General features: G+C 43.7%; 2 protein-coding genes across 9 annotated transcripts in view; both read left to right on the top strand.

Annotated features, from left to right (window-relative positions):
* DGKI (diacylglycerol kinase iota) overlaps positions 1-16,886 on the top strand; it is a 251,072-nt gene that overhangs the window by 167,099 nt on the left and 67,087 nt on the right. For 5 of the 8 annotated variants that reach the window (XM_079992291.1, XM_079992288.1, XM_079992290.1 and 2 more), the window contains one exon: positions 5,408-5,470. The exons of the other annotated variants lie outside the window; for them this stretch is intronic. In XM_079992291.1, coding sequence (XP_079848417.1) covers positions 5,408-5,470 — 63 coding nt within the window. The remainder of the gene's footprint in view (positions 1-5,407; positions 5,471-16,886) is intronic. 8 annotated transcript variants of the gene reach the window in all.
* The window catches only part of CREB3L2 (cAMP responsive element binding protein 3 like 2), a 298,302-nt gene that overhangs the window by 263,360 nt on the left and 18,056 nt on the right, over positions 1-16,886 (top strand). The gene's annotated exons all lie outside the window — the stretch shown is intronic.

The raw sequence follows: 16,886 nt of genomic DNA, 5'->3' as shown, positions 1-16,886 counted from the left end.
AGCTTTGAGCATGTCAACAGAAGCAAGAATATTGACTGAAGAACACACATCTTATTAATGTTTGCTTGCTTCTTATGCACTGATGATAAAAAAGCAGCTATAATCCCACAAACTAATAAAACCGAAGCATCTGGGTTTGAATCAGTTTTGGCCCTGATTTGTGGGCTAAATTAGAATAAATAATCCTGTTTAGGCGATCTATGGATTGGGTTGAGGCTTGCCTCTGTGGCACAGTATGCAAGATGAAACTAGTTGATAGGAAGTGTCGCTATGCTGTACAGAACTGAAAACTATTTTCTACAGCCTACAATATTTGCTTAAAACGTTTTCCTTCAGCAAACATCCCTCTGAGTTCCTCCCCCAAATTCTATGCAGGAAGCGAATGTGAAACACATGCAAACATTGCTAGAGCAAATGAGTTTAAACTTTAAAAGTCTGGGATAATATTTACAGAATGTTTGGTTAAATTGGCAAACAGTGTCCACATTTAATATATATTGAGTGAATTTGCAGGCTTCCTGCTGGCTTTATCTTTTAGATGTTGATGATGACAGACCCTTCCGAGTTACATAATAGCATCCTTCTACTCTGGTGTATTCCAGGACTATGGGGCTCTGCGTGGCTGGAAATTGCCCCATTTTCTTTAATATTAGGAAGCATTCCGAATACTGAATGGAAGTGCATGTTTCAATGGGGCTGCATGCTTGGGGTATCATCTGCCATTGAAGGTGATGGGACAGCAGTTCCTGTTTGCATGGAGCTTTCTGTGCTCCGTCGAAGGCTGTATTGTCCTTTTGTGCACAGCGACTCACTTCTATGACAGCTAGGTAAAGGCAAAGGTACCCCTGACCGTTAGATCCAGTTGCGGACGACTCTGGGGTTGCGGCGCTCATCTCACTTTACTGGCCAAGGGAGCCGGCGTACAGCTTCCGGGTCATGTGGCCAGCATGACTAAGCCGCTTCTGGCAAACCAGAGCAGTGCACGGAAACACTGTTTACCTTCCCGCCGGAATGGTACCTATTTATCTACTTGCACTTGACGTGCTTTCGAACTGCTAGGTTGGCAGCTAGACAGCTTAAATTTGGTAGTGGCAGTGCTTACCCAAGGCACTTTGGTACCTGAGGTGAACCACAAAATGGTGCCTCTCCCCGGCCAGGAAGAGTGAATATCTACATCGGGAACAAAGGAGAAGGGAGTCAAATCAACCTTACCCAACAGTTGAAGTGGGAATCAAAGGTGGGTGCGGAGCCCAGGAAGCCCCAGAGGGCAGCCCCACCATTTCCTCCTTAGGGGTGAAAGAGCAGCAGTGTCTCCTGTTCGCTGAGATTCCACTGTGGAGGCAGCATGGGGGTTGGGGTGCCGAGAAGGTGGTGGTAGCTCTGACCTCCAGGGAGTGCATTGCAGCCACTGTTATATTATAATAATAATAATAATAATAATAATAATAATAATAATAATAATAAAAAATAAATTTATTATTTTAAACAGCCTATCTGGCTGGGCTTCCCCAGCCACTCTGGGCAGCTTGCAACAAAATATTAAAATACAGTAATGCATCAAACATTAAAAGCTTCCCTAAACAGGGCTGCCTTCAGATGTCTTCTAAAAGTCTGGTAGTTGTTGTTCTCTTTGACATCTGGTGGGAGGGCGTTCCACAGGGCAGGCACCACTACTGAGAAGGCCCTCTGCCTGGTTCCCTGTAACTTGGCTTCTTGCAGTGAGGGAACCGCCAGAAGGCCCTTGGTGCTGGAGCTCACTGTTGGCACCACAGCAGCAGAACCAGGCGATGTGTTCCTCAGTGACTGGATTTGTCACCTGGATCTTGCCACCAGAGGTAGCCTACATCCTCCAAGAGACCCTGGTCACTAGAAAAGTCTGTACTTTGTCCACCTCTCTTTCAAAACCTGCAGCAGGAAGTCTTAACAGTGGCTACTGCTTTGGCTCAGAGCAAGCCAAAGTACAGAAGGGCAGGGTGGCTGAACCATGGGAATTCTGTTCTCCCTTTAAAACACTTGAAGCTGCTGAGTTGTGCGGCTCGCCAGCAGGATTTGCAGTGGCAAGAGCACTGTTTGCATAGCCATAGTTTATTGCACAGCCAATGCAAATCCCACATGTTCACTGGTGTGTCTCTTACGCAAAACCCACAAAGGGTGGGCAGCCTAAGAGCATTTTAAATGGGGAAAAGGTTGGTTCAGGCTCACAAGCATGTTTCTGCAATAGGTGTTGTCAAATCCTGCCATCCCCTCCCCCCTTTAGGTTTTGCTCCACCCACTTGTATAAAACAATGGGGCTGCAAATGGAAGAGACAAGGATACTATTGTCCATCTCAGACCCTGATGTTTCAAGGATCTGACATGTGTGTGTGTGTGTGTTTTCCCCTTTAGGGATTTCCATCTTAGGAGATGGAGGGCCTAGAATTCTGCTACTCCAGGGCAGCCATCTCTGCTATTTATTGATGGACACAAAGCCTGGAGCTACTATATATTTGAACAGGGGACACCATGTACACACAAATTGACCTCTCCACATGCTTTAGATTGGGCGTGGGGGGCAGTATTCACATTATGGGGAAAAATATAGCTCTACTCCAGAATTTCCCCTCCCCGACTTCAGGAAAAATCTTGCGTTTCATGTATTTATTTACTGCATTTCTTTCCCACCTTTCCTCCAAGGAGCTGAAGGTGGCATGCATAATTCCCCTCCTCCCCATTTTATCATCACAACAGCCCGGTGAGGTAGGTTAAGCTGAGAGTGAGTGACTGGCCCAAGATCAGCTGGTGAGCTTCATGGCTGAGTGGAGGTTTGAGCTGTTGTCTCCCGGGTCTAATCAGACGCTACAACCACTCAGTGGTGTCACAATGGGGGCGGGGCGGTGCACCCTGGGTGCCATGTCTGGGGCGGGGTGACAAGAAGGCACCCCGCGGGGGCTCACGGCGGCACAAGCAGCCATCACACCGCTGCCGCATGCGGAGGATCCTCCATTCGCAGCTGCAAGCAGAAGATCCCGGCGCCGGCGGCAAACCACTATGTACAGTGCATGTGCAGCATCGCACGCATGTGCTGTACACAACAATGCCACACATGCGCTGTACATAGCGGTTTGCCACTGGCACCACTCAAGCACTGTACAGATAGCACGAGCAGAGGATCCCGGCACCGTCTGTACGGTGCTGGAGCGCCACCGCCGGCAAACTACTATGTACAGCGCATGTGCAGCATCGCTACATACGGCACATGCGCTGTAAGTAGTGACACCACACATGCGCCATACATAGCGGTTTGCAGCCCCGGGTGTCACGATGCCTTCGTTCGCTCCTGCAACCACTACACCAAGCTTCCTTTCTAGTCCTCCTGTGGCTAAAGGTTTGGTAAACTAGGACCTCTCTGCTCTCTGCAACTGCACTGAGTCAGCATCTGTTGTTGCCAAAAGCTATGTTTACAAGGATATAAATAAGAATGATGGGAAATTCTTTCAGAGGCAGAAGGTAAGGTGCAACTTAGGATAAAAGTTTAAGCGCCACCAATGTGCAGTGTCAATATTGTTTGTCTCCAGATAGGGGAGAAATAGGAGGCATAGATGTGAACAAAGAGATATCATGTTTGTTTATGGCTCTTATCTTTTGTCCATTTGTCTTCTGAGTCACGCTTGTTAAATTTGGTGGCAAAGTTTTACTGAAGTTAATCTGGGAGAGAGTCAATTTTGCTTTAGAAGAATGAGCTGCGTTTCAGTCCGCCTCATGCATCATTAGCAGAATTGCCAGCTAAACTCCAGTCCCAGAATCTCTAATAGACGGAGGGGAGGGGGAAAAATACCCATCCCACTGATGATAGATGAAAGAGAGGGAAATTGACTTGATAGTGACAACGCTGCAGTGCCGGCAGATTGGAGAACCTGGCCTGATATGTAATCTGAATGTCACTTTGAAGAGAAAAGTGCTATATAATCAGCATCCAGTTTCCCATCATGCACTTTATGATCCAAAGACAAAGTTGAAATGGTTTTCTCTGTAACACAGTCAATGAGGGACAACAGCTTCCTCCGTATTTTTTTCTTTCAGTTTGCATTTTTTGGGGTGGTGGGGTGGGGGATATTCTGTGTGATGAAATGCCATTTCAAAACTGAACTGTTAAAAAATGTTAACCAAAGAACTCCAGAGATCTCAGGCCTGAGAACCAGGGGTTCAGAAAGGATCTCCCACTGGCTCTTCCAGACCTGCTTAGTTTCAGAGACTGCGATGCTGATGCCTTCAGACCATTCTGTGGACCCAGTTGTGGACTCACATTTTCTCACTTGGGCTATTGATCTAACAACAACAACAACACAATTCACCCTAAGGTCCCAGGGCACTTTACAACAAAATATAGCATTACTATTAAGGCACAACAGTACACAATATTAAAAATAGTTTAAAACACCCCAAATCACAGAAATAAGGTGAGTCCTAATATGCATCTCCAAAGCCAGGGTGAAGAGGTGCTGTGTGAAGCCCCAAAGGCCATCACAATGTATTTCCATGTGGGCATTTTTATGCACGTCAGTGGCTCCATTGGCAGCCCCAGCCCCTCATTCAGATGCCATATGGGCCATGTGTTTTTGAGTCCGTGTCTTGTTTGACTCATCTTCATGGAAACAGTTCATGGTTGGCCCAAAGCATGGAGCTGATTGCCTCAGAAATTCAGAAATAGGGATGAGGGGGAAGGGAAGGGAACCACTGAAGTGGCGTGAACAAGTGAGAGAGGTTGGGGGAGTTTATGGCAATGATGTGCTTGTCTATCTCCAAAGATGGTTGCATACATCCTCTTAGGATGAAGAACTGTAGGATGCTTCATACTCCAAGGTCTTGTAGTGCTGCAGGGCTCAAACCCCAGGAACCTCATGAAGCCCAGCCAAGGTACCAAACCATTGGTTATGCTTTGCCTCCAATATTGGAGGCAGTCTACCTCTGAAAACCAGTTGCTGGGAGATCACAAGTTGGGGAGAGCACTGTTGCCCTCAGGCTCTGCTTGTGGGCTTCCCATAGGCATCTGTTTGGCCACTATGAGAATAGAAAGTTGGAATAGATAATCCAGCAGGACTCACCTTACAGCCTTATATCCTTAACTCTGCCATTGACAGCTACTTGCCTTGTTGCCTCAGAGTTCCACCATGCCCCATAACCAGACGCCATTTTCCTCCATTGCGCTTGCTGATACCTCCCATTGGCTTTTCCATTGATGGTTGTGCTGCCTTGCAGCTTAGCACACACCTCCATTTTGCCTCAACATGATGCCTTCCTTTTGTTTCTGTTTAAATGTTGTTGTATGTCTCTCTCTCTCTCTCTCTCTCTCTCTCTCTGGGCTTTTTCCCTGTCTGTCCATGCCGTTGTGCTGATCCTCTCCCGGCTGCACATTTCCTGCTGCCTATAGCATCCCTAAAGTGCCCTCTGCTGACCTGAGGAGAGTTTCAGCTCCCCCTGATTCCTTCGCCATGTGAGTACTCCTCTTTTCTCTCCCTTCTTTGAAATGCCCTCTGCTTCTCCTTGCTCCACCTCTTCCCACCCTGCATGGTTTGTTATGTGCTCATCCTTCCACCACCCTGAAGCACTTTCATCCAAACCTAGCATGTCCGATGAGGCAGTTCCTACTGTGCAAAAGAGGAGTTTTAATTGGGCAGAGGTCATGTGGTGGTAAGGTCGCTGAAAATACTTGCCCTCTAAGCAGAGCTAGAGCACTGCCTGACATTCCTGTAGGATAATGCTTGTCTTCTGCCTCCATCCCTGATATGCTCTAGACTTTGGACCTTCCGAGTTATGTATTTTCTCTTTTAATCTCTAAACTCTACAAACAAAAATCCTTGTAAATGAAACTTAAAGGAGAAGGAAAGTGTTTATTAGCACAAGCAGTAATTGAGGTGTCTTAAACTGGCTATGTTACTACGCACCCTTAGCATCTGTTTTGTTATGCTTCATAATTTGTGTTTTCAAAAAAAGCTTAATAATGGGGGGGAAATCTGGTGGGTCAGTGGCATAGCTCAGAGAACATCCAGCAGGCCAGGGACAGAGCTGAGGAGAAACTTGGGGATTATGGGTAGAGCCTGGCAGAATTGCAACTTGACTACCTTTTCATATACCTACACAGAATTTGGCTGGTGGAGCAGTTAAATATTTGGTGTTGTTCCCTGATTTTCTTTTCTTTCTTTTTGGCTCTTTCAACAAAGGCCTCGAGGAACAACCAGCCCTAGTTTCCTGACTTCTGGAGGGAGATCTGTAAGCCAGGGTCATATTTACATGTAACTAGACATCACTCCCTCTCTGGGTCCTCAAGACATGTTTACAATGAGGACAAAGAGAACTTCGTCACAAAGTACATGATTATCCTATGGAATTTGCTCCCAAAATATGTAACTTTTGTCATCTACATGACACACAATACAAATTGAATAATGCAATGAAAATCAAATAATGTACAATAACACCACCACAAAACAAAATAATTTTTTTTTTGAACTTATATCCTACTTTTGGAGTACACAGCTCCTTTCCTCCCCATTTTATTCTCACAACAACCCTGTGAAACAGGTTATGCTGAGAGTGAGCAACCAGCACAAGTGACCTTCATAGCTGAGTGATGATTTGAAGCTTGGTCTCCCAGATCCCCATCCAGTGTTTCCCAAACTTGGGTCTCCAGCTGTTTTTGGACTATAGTTCCCATCATCCCTGACCACTGGTGCTGCTAGCTAAGTATGATGGGAGTTGTAGTCCAAAACAGCTGGAGACCCAAGTTTGGGAAACACTGTCCTAGCCCAACAGTCTAACCACTGCTCCACACTGGCTATCAGAATGCTGCCACATAGCTATCGACATAGAGATGGGAAGTAGGTGCATGAATATGGTGCTAGCTTCCCCTGCAATGTGCTTGCCAGTGTCATGTTGTTGCCTAGCTTTGCAACGATTTCAGATCCACTTGACCTCTCTGCTCAGCTTCTCTAACATTTTCAGTGTCTCAGTTAATTTTTATACGTCAGGTCAAGACTTGAAGAAAGTGGCAATTTTTACAAAGGGACCTCAGCTAATTTGTTAGTCAAAGCTATTCTGTATCTCCAGATCTGAAAAGAATAGATTAATCAGGCAGCTGCACAATGACTGACAATTAGCATGTCTGATAAATTAAAGCACAAACCCAAGGGGAACTACAGAAATTGGATTTGGGATGCTAGTTGCTTTGAGATTCAAATATTCTCCTTCAGCTTGGCAATGCGTGTTGTTTCTGAAATCCTGTTGGAATGACGTGGCTGAATTGGTTTTTGAGGAATATGAGTGGCTGACTGCAAATAACCTTCAAATATTTTGGTCCATTTATCTTATGGAAATGGTCTTGAATTTTGGATTGTGAAGTCTACAAATTGTTAGCCGGTGTTCTACATCATTAAATGGTGTGACCTTCTCTGAAATTGTATTGAAGATTTTGAGTTGGCATTCAAACCACATTCATTTTATATGGCCATTTGCCTGCAGAGAGAAAGCTCAATCTGCTGGCTTTTGTAAATATTTGGCTAACATCAGAATTACCTTAGTCATCATTGCTGCCCACACAAACAGCACCTTGCTGCATTCATCAACATTCCTGTACTTTCTCAGAGTGTTAATTATTTCCTAATAAAACAGTAATCAAAGACATATTTTCTTTTATTGACATGCTGGGCAGGAAACAGTAATGGGCTGTTTCTGATCCATATAAAATGTTGTGGGAGCTGGAGATTTTAATGCCATTTACATCTCAAAAGACAGACCCAAGAAAGGCTATTACTGCTAGTGTCTGAAGTACCCAATACTAATTATTCATATGAACACAAAAAAACAAACAAACACTTAGCTGCCTTCTCTGCCTAGCTGAAATCAGTACGATCTGCAAATGTATACCAGCCCATCTGAAACCTCATTTTTTGTTGTCTGTGGAACTCTCAAAATGTTAATTCATTCATACCTGATCCTATGGAGAATTCTGCAGTAAGGGAACCTATGGAGACCAGGAATAATTGCCAGACAAACGCAACATACATACACATTGGCTAATGCATTGAAGGTGAATTGATTGTACTTAGCAAGTTGAAACCATAACAAAATGTTGCAGTGTGGACGGTTCCAGGCAGGCAGCCAGCCAGCCCTTTTTGAATACAGTGTTACCTCTGGTTATGAACTTAATTTGTTCTGTAGGTCCGTTCTTAACCTGAAATCGTTCTTAATCTGAGGTACCACTTTAGCTAATGAGGCCTCCTCCTGCTGCTGCGCTGCCGGCACATGATTTCTGTTCTCATCCTGAGGTAAAGTTCTTAATCTGAGGTACTACTTCCAGGTTAGCCGAGTCTATAACCCGAAGTGTTTGTAACCTGAGGTGTTTGTAACCTGAGGTACCCCTGTATTTTCATTCCCCATTCCCCATTCCCCAACCTTCAACATTCAGCCACCATTCCATAGTTACTGAGCATATTCAGTCCTTGATGGGCTGTTTTGGTGTCAAGCCACACTAAAAAAAGGACATATTTACACAGTGTATAGTTAAGCTATGGAATTCACTCCCCCAAGAGGCAATGATTGCCACCAACTGGGATGGTTTAAAATGAGGATTAGACAAATTAATAGAAGATAAGACTCTCAATAGCTACTAGGAAAACCTCGCTAGATTTAAACAAAAACATTTCCCCAAGCCTATTGATACCTCCCTCTTGGTCATGAGTGGTGCTATTTTTGCTAGGTACAAATCCTCACTCATAATATTATTAGGATATTAACAAAATATGCTAAATACATTGAACATGAAGGAACCGGTCTCCCTTGTAGCTGTTTGGGGGTACGTACCATGGGCCTCATTGCTACAAAATAAATTAATTCAAGGGGAAGTTAAGCACATGAAAATGCATTTGCATTTGTTGCATCCTACTGTTTTCTCCAAGGAGCTCAAAATAGTGTATATGGTTCTCCACCTCATTTGATGCCCACAAAAACCTTGTGGGGAGGTAGGTTAGGTAAAGAGGTCCTAAGTCACCCAACGACATTCATAGCCAAATGGGGATTTGAACCCTCTCAGGTCCTAGTCCAACACTCTAACCACTGCACCAAGTAAATCCTGCTCCAAGTAAATCTCCTGGAGACATATTGGAGGAAAAGAACTGTTGCTGATACACTATTAGTCTGTGATGTGTTGTCTCTAGCTCTGTGGCATTAGGCACACCTGCATGGATTTGTCGGAAGGCATTGCATGCTCATCTGCTGTGACTTAACTTGCCACCCAAACGAACATGTGCTCAGGTGTTTGCATTCCTTGCCAGTCACTCAGTGCCAACAGAGTTGATTTTGGGTTCAGTAAAAGCCTGTGGATGGTGCTACTGATGGTTAATGCTATCTTGAATGCTATCTGTGATTAGTTTTTATATGCTGGAGCTTTGCGCTGAAATGTCACAGACCGTAGCTGCTGTATTTCATGGGGTTTTGGGTGTCCCTGATAGGGTGGCAGTTTACTGGCTGCTGGATAGGGGAGGATCATCCCAATAGATGACAGATATTTTCATAAAATTGGCTATTTTATATGACTAGGAAGCAGATATGTGACTAAATGTGTAAATAATTGTTGTAATTTAAATAGAGGGAGTCTGTGGGGAAACTTTGGCCAAGTATTCTGTATGTCTGCACTGTGTCTCAGGAGACAATGGAAGAGTGTGCCTTTGGGGGTCAAACCATTGGAGAGTTACTGTGCCTGCTGTGGTTGTAGAGACTGATATGGGAGAGACATGTTTAGTTGCAGCTGGGGCAGATGAATGCATCCGGTTGTGCTGTTGCAGATGCACCAGTGCGTTTCTTCTCTGTGAACTCCTCCCGGTGGTCATTTCTCTTCTGGTCATTGCTGTGGATACACAACCTGTCTGTCTGTCTGGAGGCACTGTGGTCATCTGCACATGGTGGGGTTGATGTTTCCAGCCTCCATGTCACATTTGCAGACATCTTCGTGACACAGAGTTGGTCTGCCAGTGGGCCTGGTGCCTGAAGCCAGCTCCTTGGGGATCCTGCCACCTTCCATTTTGTGGACATGACCAAGCCAACATAGATATCACTGAGACAGGAACGCAAACATACTGAGAATGTGGGCTTGGGAGAGCACATCTTTGTTTGAGAGACTGTCCTGCCATGTGATGCCCAAAATCGTTTGGATGCAACACACGAGGAAGGTGTTGTGGAGTTGCTCCTGGCAGTTGTAAGTTGCCCACGACTCACTTCCATAGGACAGTGTGCTCAACACACAAGTCTGGTAGACCTTCATCTTGGTATTGGTTGTTAGCATCACATTCTCCCATACCCTTTTGGAGACGTGAGCCATTGTCTTTAAGATGCCCCAAAACTCTTTTCTCTCTCCTCCGATGGCATCTATTTATGTTTTGAATGAGTAAAGCATTGTCAAAGAGAGCCTCATTTTTAATGTATCACTTCTAAGCTCTGACAACGAAATCTCAGTAGCAAGGTTAATTATTTTTCTTTTGTGGCCGCTGTTTTCCTTCTCCCTATTGTTCTAAAGGCAAGGGGATTTAATTAGTTTTGCATGTTTATTTCTTCTCCAGAAGATAGGTAATTCATTAATCTGTCACTGCAAACATGGCCCAGGGGAGATGTGCATTTTCTGAAGTTTAATTTCAGGGGATTTTTGTTTTTAAATGGAGGCAGATTTCTCACTGAATCATACCAGCTAAGTTAGAATTTCAGTGGGATGTGATGTAGACTGTTTTCTTTCCTTTTTAAAAAATCTGTCAGAAATCTGTGACTGAATTCCTCCCTTGTCTGACTTTACGCAGACACTTGAAGGATAAGATATGGTTCACAAGACTTGTAAATAATTGGAAGGAGAATAAGGGTGTGTTTTTAATTAAAAGTTTTCATCCGGCTGAATCAAACTGGTGCTGTGGCAGAAATGTTGTTTAGATGTCAGATGAGTGCTCTGGGTTCAACTGCTAGCCTGGATTCTCTCGTTTTTCTTTTTTTCTTTTTGCATGTCAGTGGAGGCAGAAATACACATTCCAAAAGCTGCTACAGTGGCAGTATTTCCACAGGGTCTGGATAATTAACCAGGCAGTGTTAGAGTCACACAGCTTCAACACAGGTGTGTGTCATATTGTCAGAGCGGTGTGTCTGGGTACGTTTTCCCAGGTGGATATGAGAGGAAGCTGGCACCTGAAGGGAGATGGACTTCAGGGGTGTTGGCCTGCTATAGATTTCATATGCTTTAGCCCTAGAAGAGATTTCAGGTCCATAGTGGGCTTCCTCTTCATCCCACCAACTTCATCTCCTGGATCTTTGGCTGTCCTGCCCTTTTGTGTTCTGCACTGTTGCTAGATCCCATGAAGCAAGGCAGAGCAGGAGTTTCAGGACCACGGATAGCTCCAAATGAGCTCCAAATGCTCTGATAAAGTTTGAGAGCAACCTGAGCCTTTTCAGCCTCTGCCCCCAGACTACTTCTCCCATGCTCTTCCCCATTGTAAGTAACTTCAGATTCTTAAAGGGTCAGTCCTCTGACTGGAAGATGGGTACTCATCTGTTCTATAGCTTCATATGTACATGGTGTACTTCCTGCAGCAGTGGACTGGTGATGAGGCAATTGGTTCTTCACGTTCAATGGAAGGCACCCATGAGGGTCCAGGTTCCAGCCTTAAAGGCCCTGGAAGTATGAGAGGTTGTTCTGTTGACCTTTGGCTGTGAAGCTCAGCGATCTCATTTTCTTCAGCAATAGGCTCAGAGCCTAGAACCTCATCTGGCTCCTTAGCTGGAAACGCTGACTCTGAGTCTTGTTTGCATTGGGTCTTGAGGACATTGGGACTCTGCAACCCTCCAAATGTTGTTGGATTACAACTTTCATCATTCCATGCTGGCTGAGGCTGATAGGAATTGGTAATCCAGCAGCATCTCAAGGGCTACAAAGTCCTCATTGTTGTACTATGGGGTGGCAAGAGTATCTTCTTTGGCCAGATACCTTTAGATGTGGACTCTAGTTCAGTGGCAGAAGTGTTTTCAGTCCAAGGTCCACATATCCTCATGGGCAATCTTCTAAGTGGTGCCAAAGGCAAAAGAGACTGGTGCAGTTGAATCCAGATGTTTCTGTGCAGACACCCCTCTCTAGCTGGGCAAACAAGAAGCATTGTCACAATTAAAACCTCAAGGCTGGCAATTGAGCAGGGATGTAGATGGGCGTGGTTTGGGAAGAGGTCTCTGATTCTGGAAATCCCTAAGGGCCAGATAGAGAGGCCTAGAGGGCCGCATTTAGCCTCCAGATGTGAGGTATCTGCTACTGCTCTATGCTTTTTTTCTCTCCTTTGGGGCTTGGCTCAGAGTCTTTTATAGGGTCCTAAACATGATGTCTGAAAAAGAACTGAACCAGCTACTACTCTGTTTCAAGGCCCATTTCAGTTATGGACTTAAATGGATTGGATTCTTATTCTCTGTGTGTATGCTTCCTCCAAATGAGCTCCACCACAGATCTTGCCAGCAAGAATCTGCCAAAAGAGCCATGAATCAGGGCCTTTTCTGTTGCAGCCCCCAAATTTCGGACTTCCCCTCTTCAGGGGATTTCTATGGCTCATTCCTCCCTGCTCCCCCGATAAGAACTTGGCTGTGTCTTTGATAGTTTATTTGCTACAATCTGTTTCATTAATTGTAAATTTCAATCTTTTTTCAGTGCATTTTTCCCCTTCTTATTTGCAAATTGCCTTGGGAATTGTTAATATGCAAAGTGGGACCACAGTGATTGAAATGGATACATAAATGAAAAATATCCATGGCATGGAGGAAAATGTGCTTGGGAAGAATTTTTAGAGTTTGCAGCTTTGCTTGTGTACAAAGCCATTTGCGCAAGAGTTCCTTTGGCTCATTGGTTACTGATGCTGACGGCCAGAATACATACATCTAGGCTTCATGCTGGGCAGAAAGCTACTGTGAATTTATCATTCCACCACTTTGGAAACCCAACTCTGTGGCAGGGTTTTGGCATACCAGTGAGAATTCCAACAGCGTTCAGTGTCATTAGCACTGCCTAATACAAATGACTATCATTTTTGCTAACATGTTCCTTAGGAGACAATGAAACAGAACCTCTTATATGAATACATAGCTATTGCATTTCCCAGAGGCTTTCTGGTCTCAGAAATGCCCATGTTGATTTGTAATTTATGACTGAGAAATCGCTGCAAAGTCTACAGTGAACTGCATACCTGCAACATCTCGTAAACCTAGTTTCTGGATTTGTTTGTCCATTACTGGTGGACACATAAAAAGACATGAGAAGAACTGGTTGAGGCCAAAGACCCATCATCATCCAGTATCCTGCTCCCACAGGGGTCAACTAGATGCCCATGAGAAGCCCACAAGCAGGACCTCAGTGTAACAACACTCTTCCCCACTCAGTTTGATTCCCAGCAACTTTCTAAAGGATGTGGATAAGGCTGAAAGAGATCACAGAAAATCTTCACTCAGCTTGAGCACTGTACGAAATAAATGGCAGCTCTGCAAGAAGTGGCCAATAATTTCAAAACAATGATGTCAGAATTAGATCAGCCAATATAATCCCTGTCTTAAAAATGCTGGAAGTGGTAAAAAAATGGATTCTTCAGTATTATTGTGGACATCCTTTCCCTAAAGATACAGTTGCAAAATTAAATGTAAGCTTTATATTTGATATTATATATGAGTTTCCTCAGGTCTTCTGAGGAACAACAACAACTAGTTATCCAAATGGCCTAGGCAGCATTCAAAACTTAAAAGAATAGGGTACTCATCTCTATATCTTGTTCTTATGCCAACATATCCAGATAGTGGTGACAAGGTGTTTGTCTGAAGGGGGAGAGAGACACAATTTCTAGAGCACTGAGGAAGCTGCCATTCCTTATTTTGTTCTGTGTCTATTAGTCTTTCAGTTTTTCACTGCAACATTGCTGGAATACATTCCCTTTCCTCAGACATGGACTATTCAATTAAATACTTGTGTTGATTGAAGTCTGAGGACTTGGTTCATTTCATTATCTGCTCTCTGGCATTTTTAAAATCACCTTTCCATATAAAAATGTGTTTTTATACATTATCTCATATTGTACCATCTGGTGAGAAACCACACAAAACCACGCAGTCACCACCCAAAGAAACAACCACAGGTCAACACAAGTAAAATAAAAAAATGTAGCCCATATAATTCTTTAAAAGTCTTGTCAATATTTAATTTACGCCCCCTCCCTGATTTTCCCACCTCCTGTGACTTTAGAGGGCACTGGCACCATCCATCATATTGATCTTCATTTCTCAGTCAACTTCTTTTTGAATGTTAAATAAATGCCCGAGTCAAGAAAGGGGCTGAATCACCTGGCTTGCAGCCTGCTGTTATTTGCCTGCTGCTTTCTCCTCTATCCCCAGAGTTCTGAATCTCCAGATCTACCTACAAAAACAAAAGAAGCAGCAGGTAGATCCTACCCTGTTAGATGAGATGTCCAAATGCCAGCTAAAGCAGACAGCTGTCGCCTGAAGCTGCTCAGGAAGTTATGGGTGCAGCTTTCTGTCTCAGACGAATCATGACAGCTTGCCTTGCATAGAGAGAGGGTTTTTTTTGACATCTGAGGGCACCTGGGCAGCATGGCAGCTGCTATTTAGCACTGGGGACTTATTGTCTGTCCAGAGCAATGTGAAAACCATAATTATTTCAGCTGGTTTGGTTCGCTGTTCTTAGAATCCTTTAAAATTCCAGCATAACCTCTGAAGCTCAGAAATGTGTTGTATTCCTCGTTGCTTGCTGCAATGAACAACAACGAGAAAATTATATATTATATATGTATTTTCAGTTCATGGTCTTAACCCGTAGTTACTGACTGTTACTTCCTGTCACTTCCAAGACCAGACAGTCTCTGCCTTTAGGTGCTGCTTTAATAGGGAGTTTGCGCTCAGGTTGTTTCTAGGTTTTTAAAATTTGTCCAGAGGTGACAGACCTGTTTATAGCAATCAACCAAGGAACAAATTCAGCTTCCTCAGAGATATTTGCTAATTGCCTTCTCCATAGACTCCAGAGGTCAGTGAAAATATATCGCCTTAGGTCCAAAAGGTCTGGTAGATTTTAAGCTAAGGAATAATGATGCAATAATTCATACAGTGTAAGTTTACTTTTTGAAAGGAAAGTGCTGTTTTGTTGTTGTTGAAGCTGGATGCATAAAATAACAAAGAGCCACATGTCACAACCTGCCCTGGGACCAATATTAATAAATGTTAAGCCCGTTTTTTTAAAAAAATCCCATGGAAGAAGACATTTGAGGACTATAGGCATGCTTTCTGTTCCCAACCGCTGACATCACTTCTGTGGAGAAGGCCAGTTTGGAGCAGTGATTAGAGTGTTGGACTGTGACGTGGGAGACCAGAGTTCAAATCTCCACTCAGAAAAGAAGCTCACTGGGTGACCTTGAGCAAGTCACTGCCTCTCAATCTAACCTACCTCACAGGGTTGTTGTGAGGGTAAAATGTGGAAGGGAACACCATGTAACCTTGATTCCCTTGGAGTAAGGCAGTGTATTAATGTAACGAAGAAATTAACCAACTAACTAATAAATAAACATGGTTATATACCATTCTTTGTTTGAAGAAGAAGAGAAGAAGAGTTTGGATTTGATATCCTGCTTTATCACTACCCGAAGGAGTCTCAAAGTGGCTAACAATCTCCTTTCCCTTCCTCCCCCACAACAAACACTCTGTGAGGTGAGTGGGGCTGAGAGACTTCAGAGAAATGTGACTAGCCCAAGGTCACCCAACAGCTGCATGTGGAGGAGCGGGGAAGCGAACCCGGTTCTCCAGATTACGAGACTACCACTCTTAACCACTACACCACACTGGCTCTCTGCTTTGCATCCAACTGGTTCTTTTGAGAAACATTCCTCTAGCTTATATGCAGTGGTGCCATGAGGGCAGAATGAACAGACCCCACCCCCAAAATGTAGCACATATTGAAGTGAGCAAAGCAATGTACATTACCATCTAAAGACAGCCCTCCTCCTGTGATAAAACCATTGCCCAGAGTATAAATGTAGCTATTGCATTACAGAGTGATAGCTAATTGAATCAGACCCATTGATATGAATGGATTTACGTTACTGAGGGTTGGCATGGTCAGATATTATTATATAAAAATTATACACTGCTTGATTGCTCTAAAGCCACTTGGATCTGTTGCAGTGAGAAGGTAGACTCAATCAGGGAGGGTGTCTTGTCTAAGGTACCTCCAAAACCTGGAGTCAGCATTGATGAGACTTCTGCTTATAATAAATTCCTTATTAAACTGTTTGCTAATCATTCATTGGAATTATGTGCTGTTCGCTTCAAACAGTTATTGGCAGGGGTGAAGTTTGATTGCCTTTTTATTCAATAGCAAATCTAGAATGTTTCCTAAAGTATCTGGAGTTCAGGATATGCCTGTCACTTTGTCTAGAGAAATTGGGTCAGGTGTGTTGTGCTAAGCTGCTAAGAGGAGCTGCTTGCAGGTGTGAGCTAGCATCTTCAAAAAGTTCAAGTGAAGCTCATTTGTGCTGGGTTCATCATATTGAGGACTACTAAAAGCACAGCAATTGCATTCATTTGTTCATTCATTCATTTATAGGTACTGTTATGCCATTGTTAAATTATATTCTTAGGGCCGTTCATAGATAGATAGATAGATAGATAGATAGATGATAGATAGATGATAGATAGATGATAGATGATAGATAGATGATAGATAGATAGATAGATAGATGATAGATAGATAGATAGATAGATAGATAGATGATAGGTAGATAGATAGATAGATAGATAATAAATAAATCCATTAAAATATAAAATCAAGTTGAGAACAGGCAGCAAAATCCTGGTTC

The sequence above is a fragment of the Podarcis cretensis genome (genome assembly GCF_951804945.1).
Source record: "Podarcis cretensis genome assembly, chromosome: 10".
NCBI lineage: Eukaryota > Metazoa > Chordata > Lepidosauria > Squamata > Lacertidae > Podarcis > Podarcis cretensis.
Note: the sequence above shows the minus strand (reverse complement) of the source record. Positions and strands in the feature narration are given on the sequence as shown.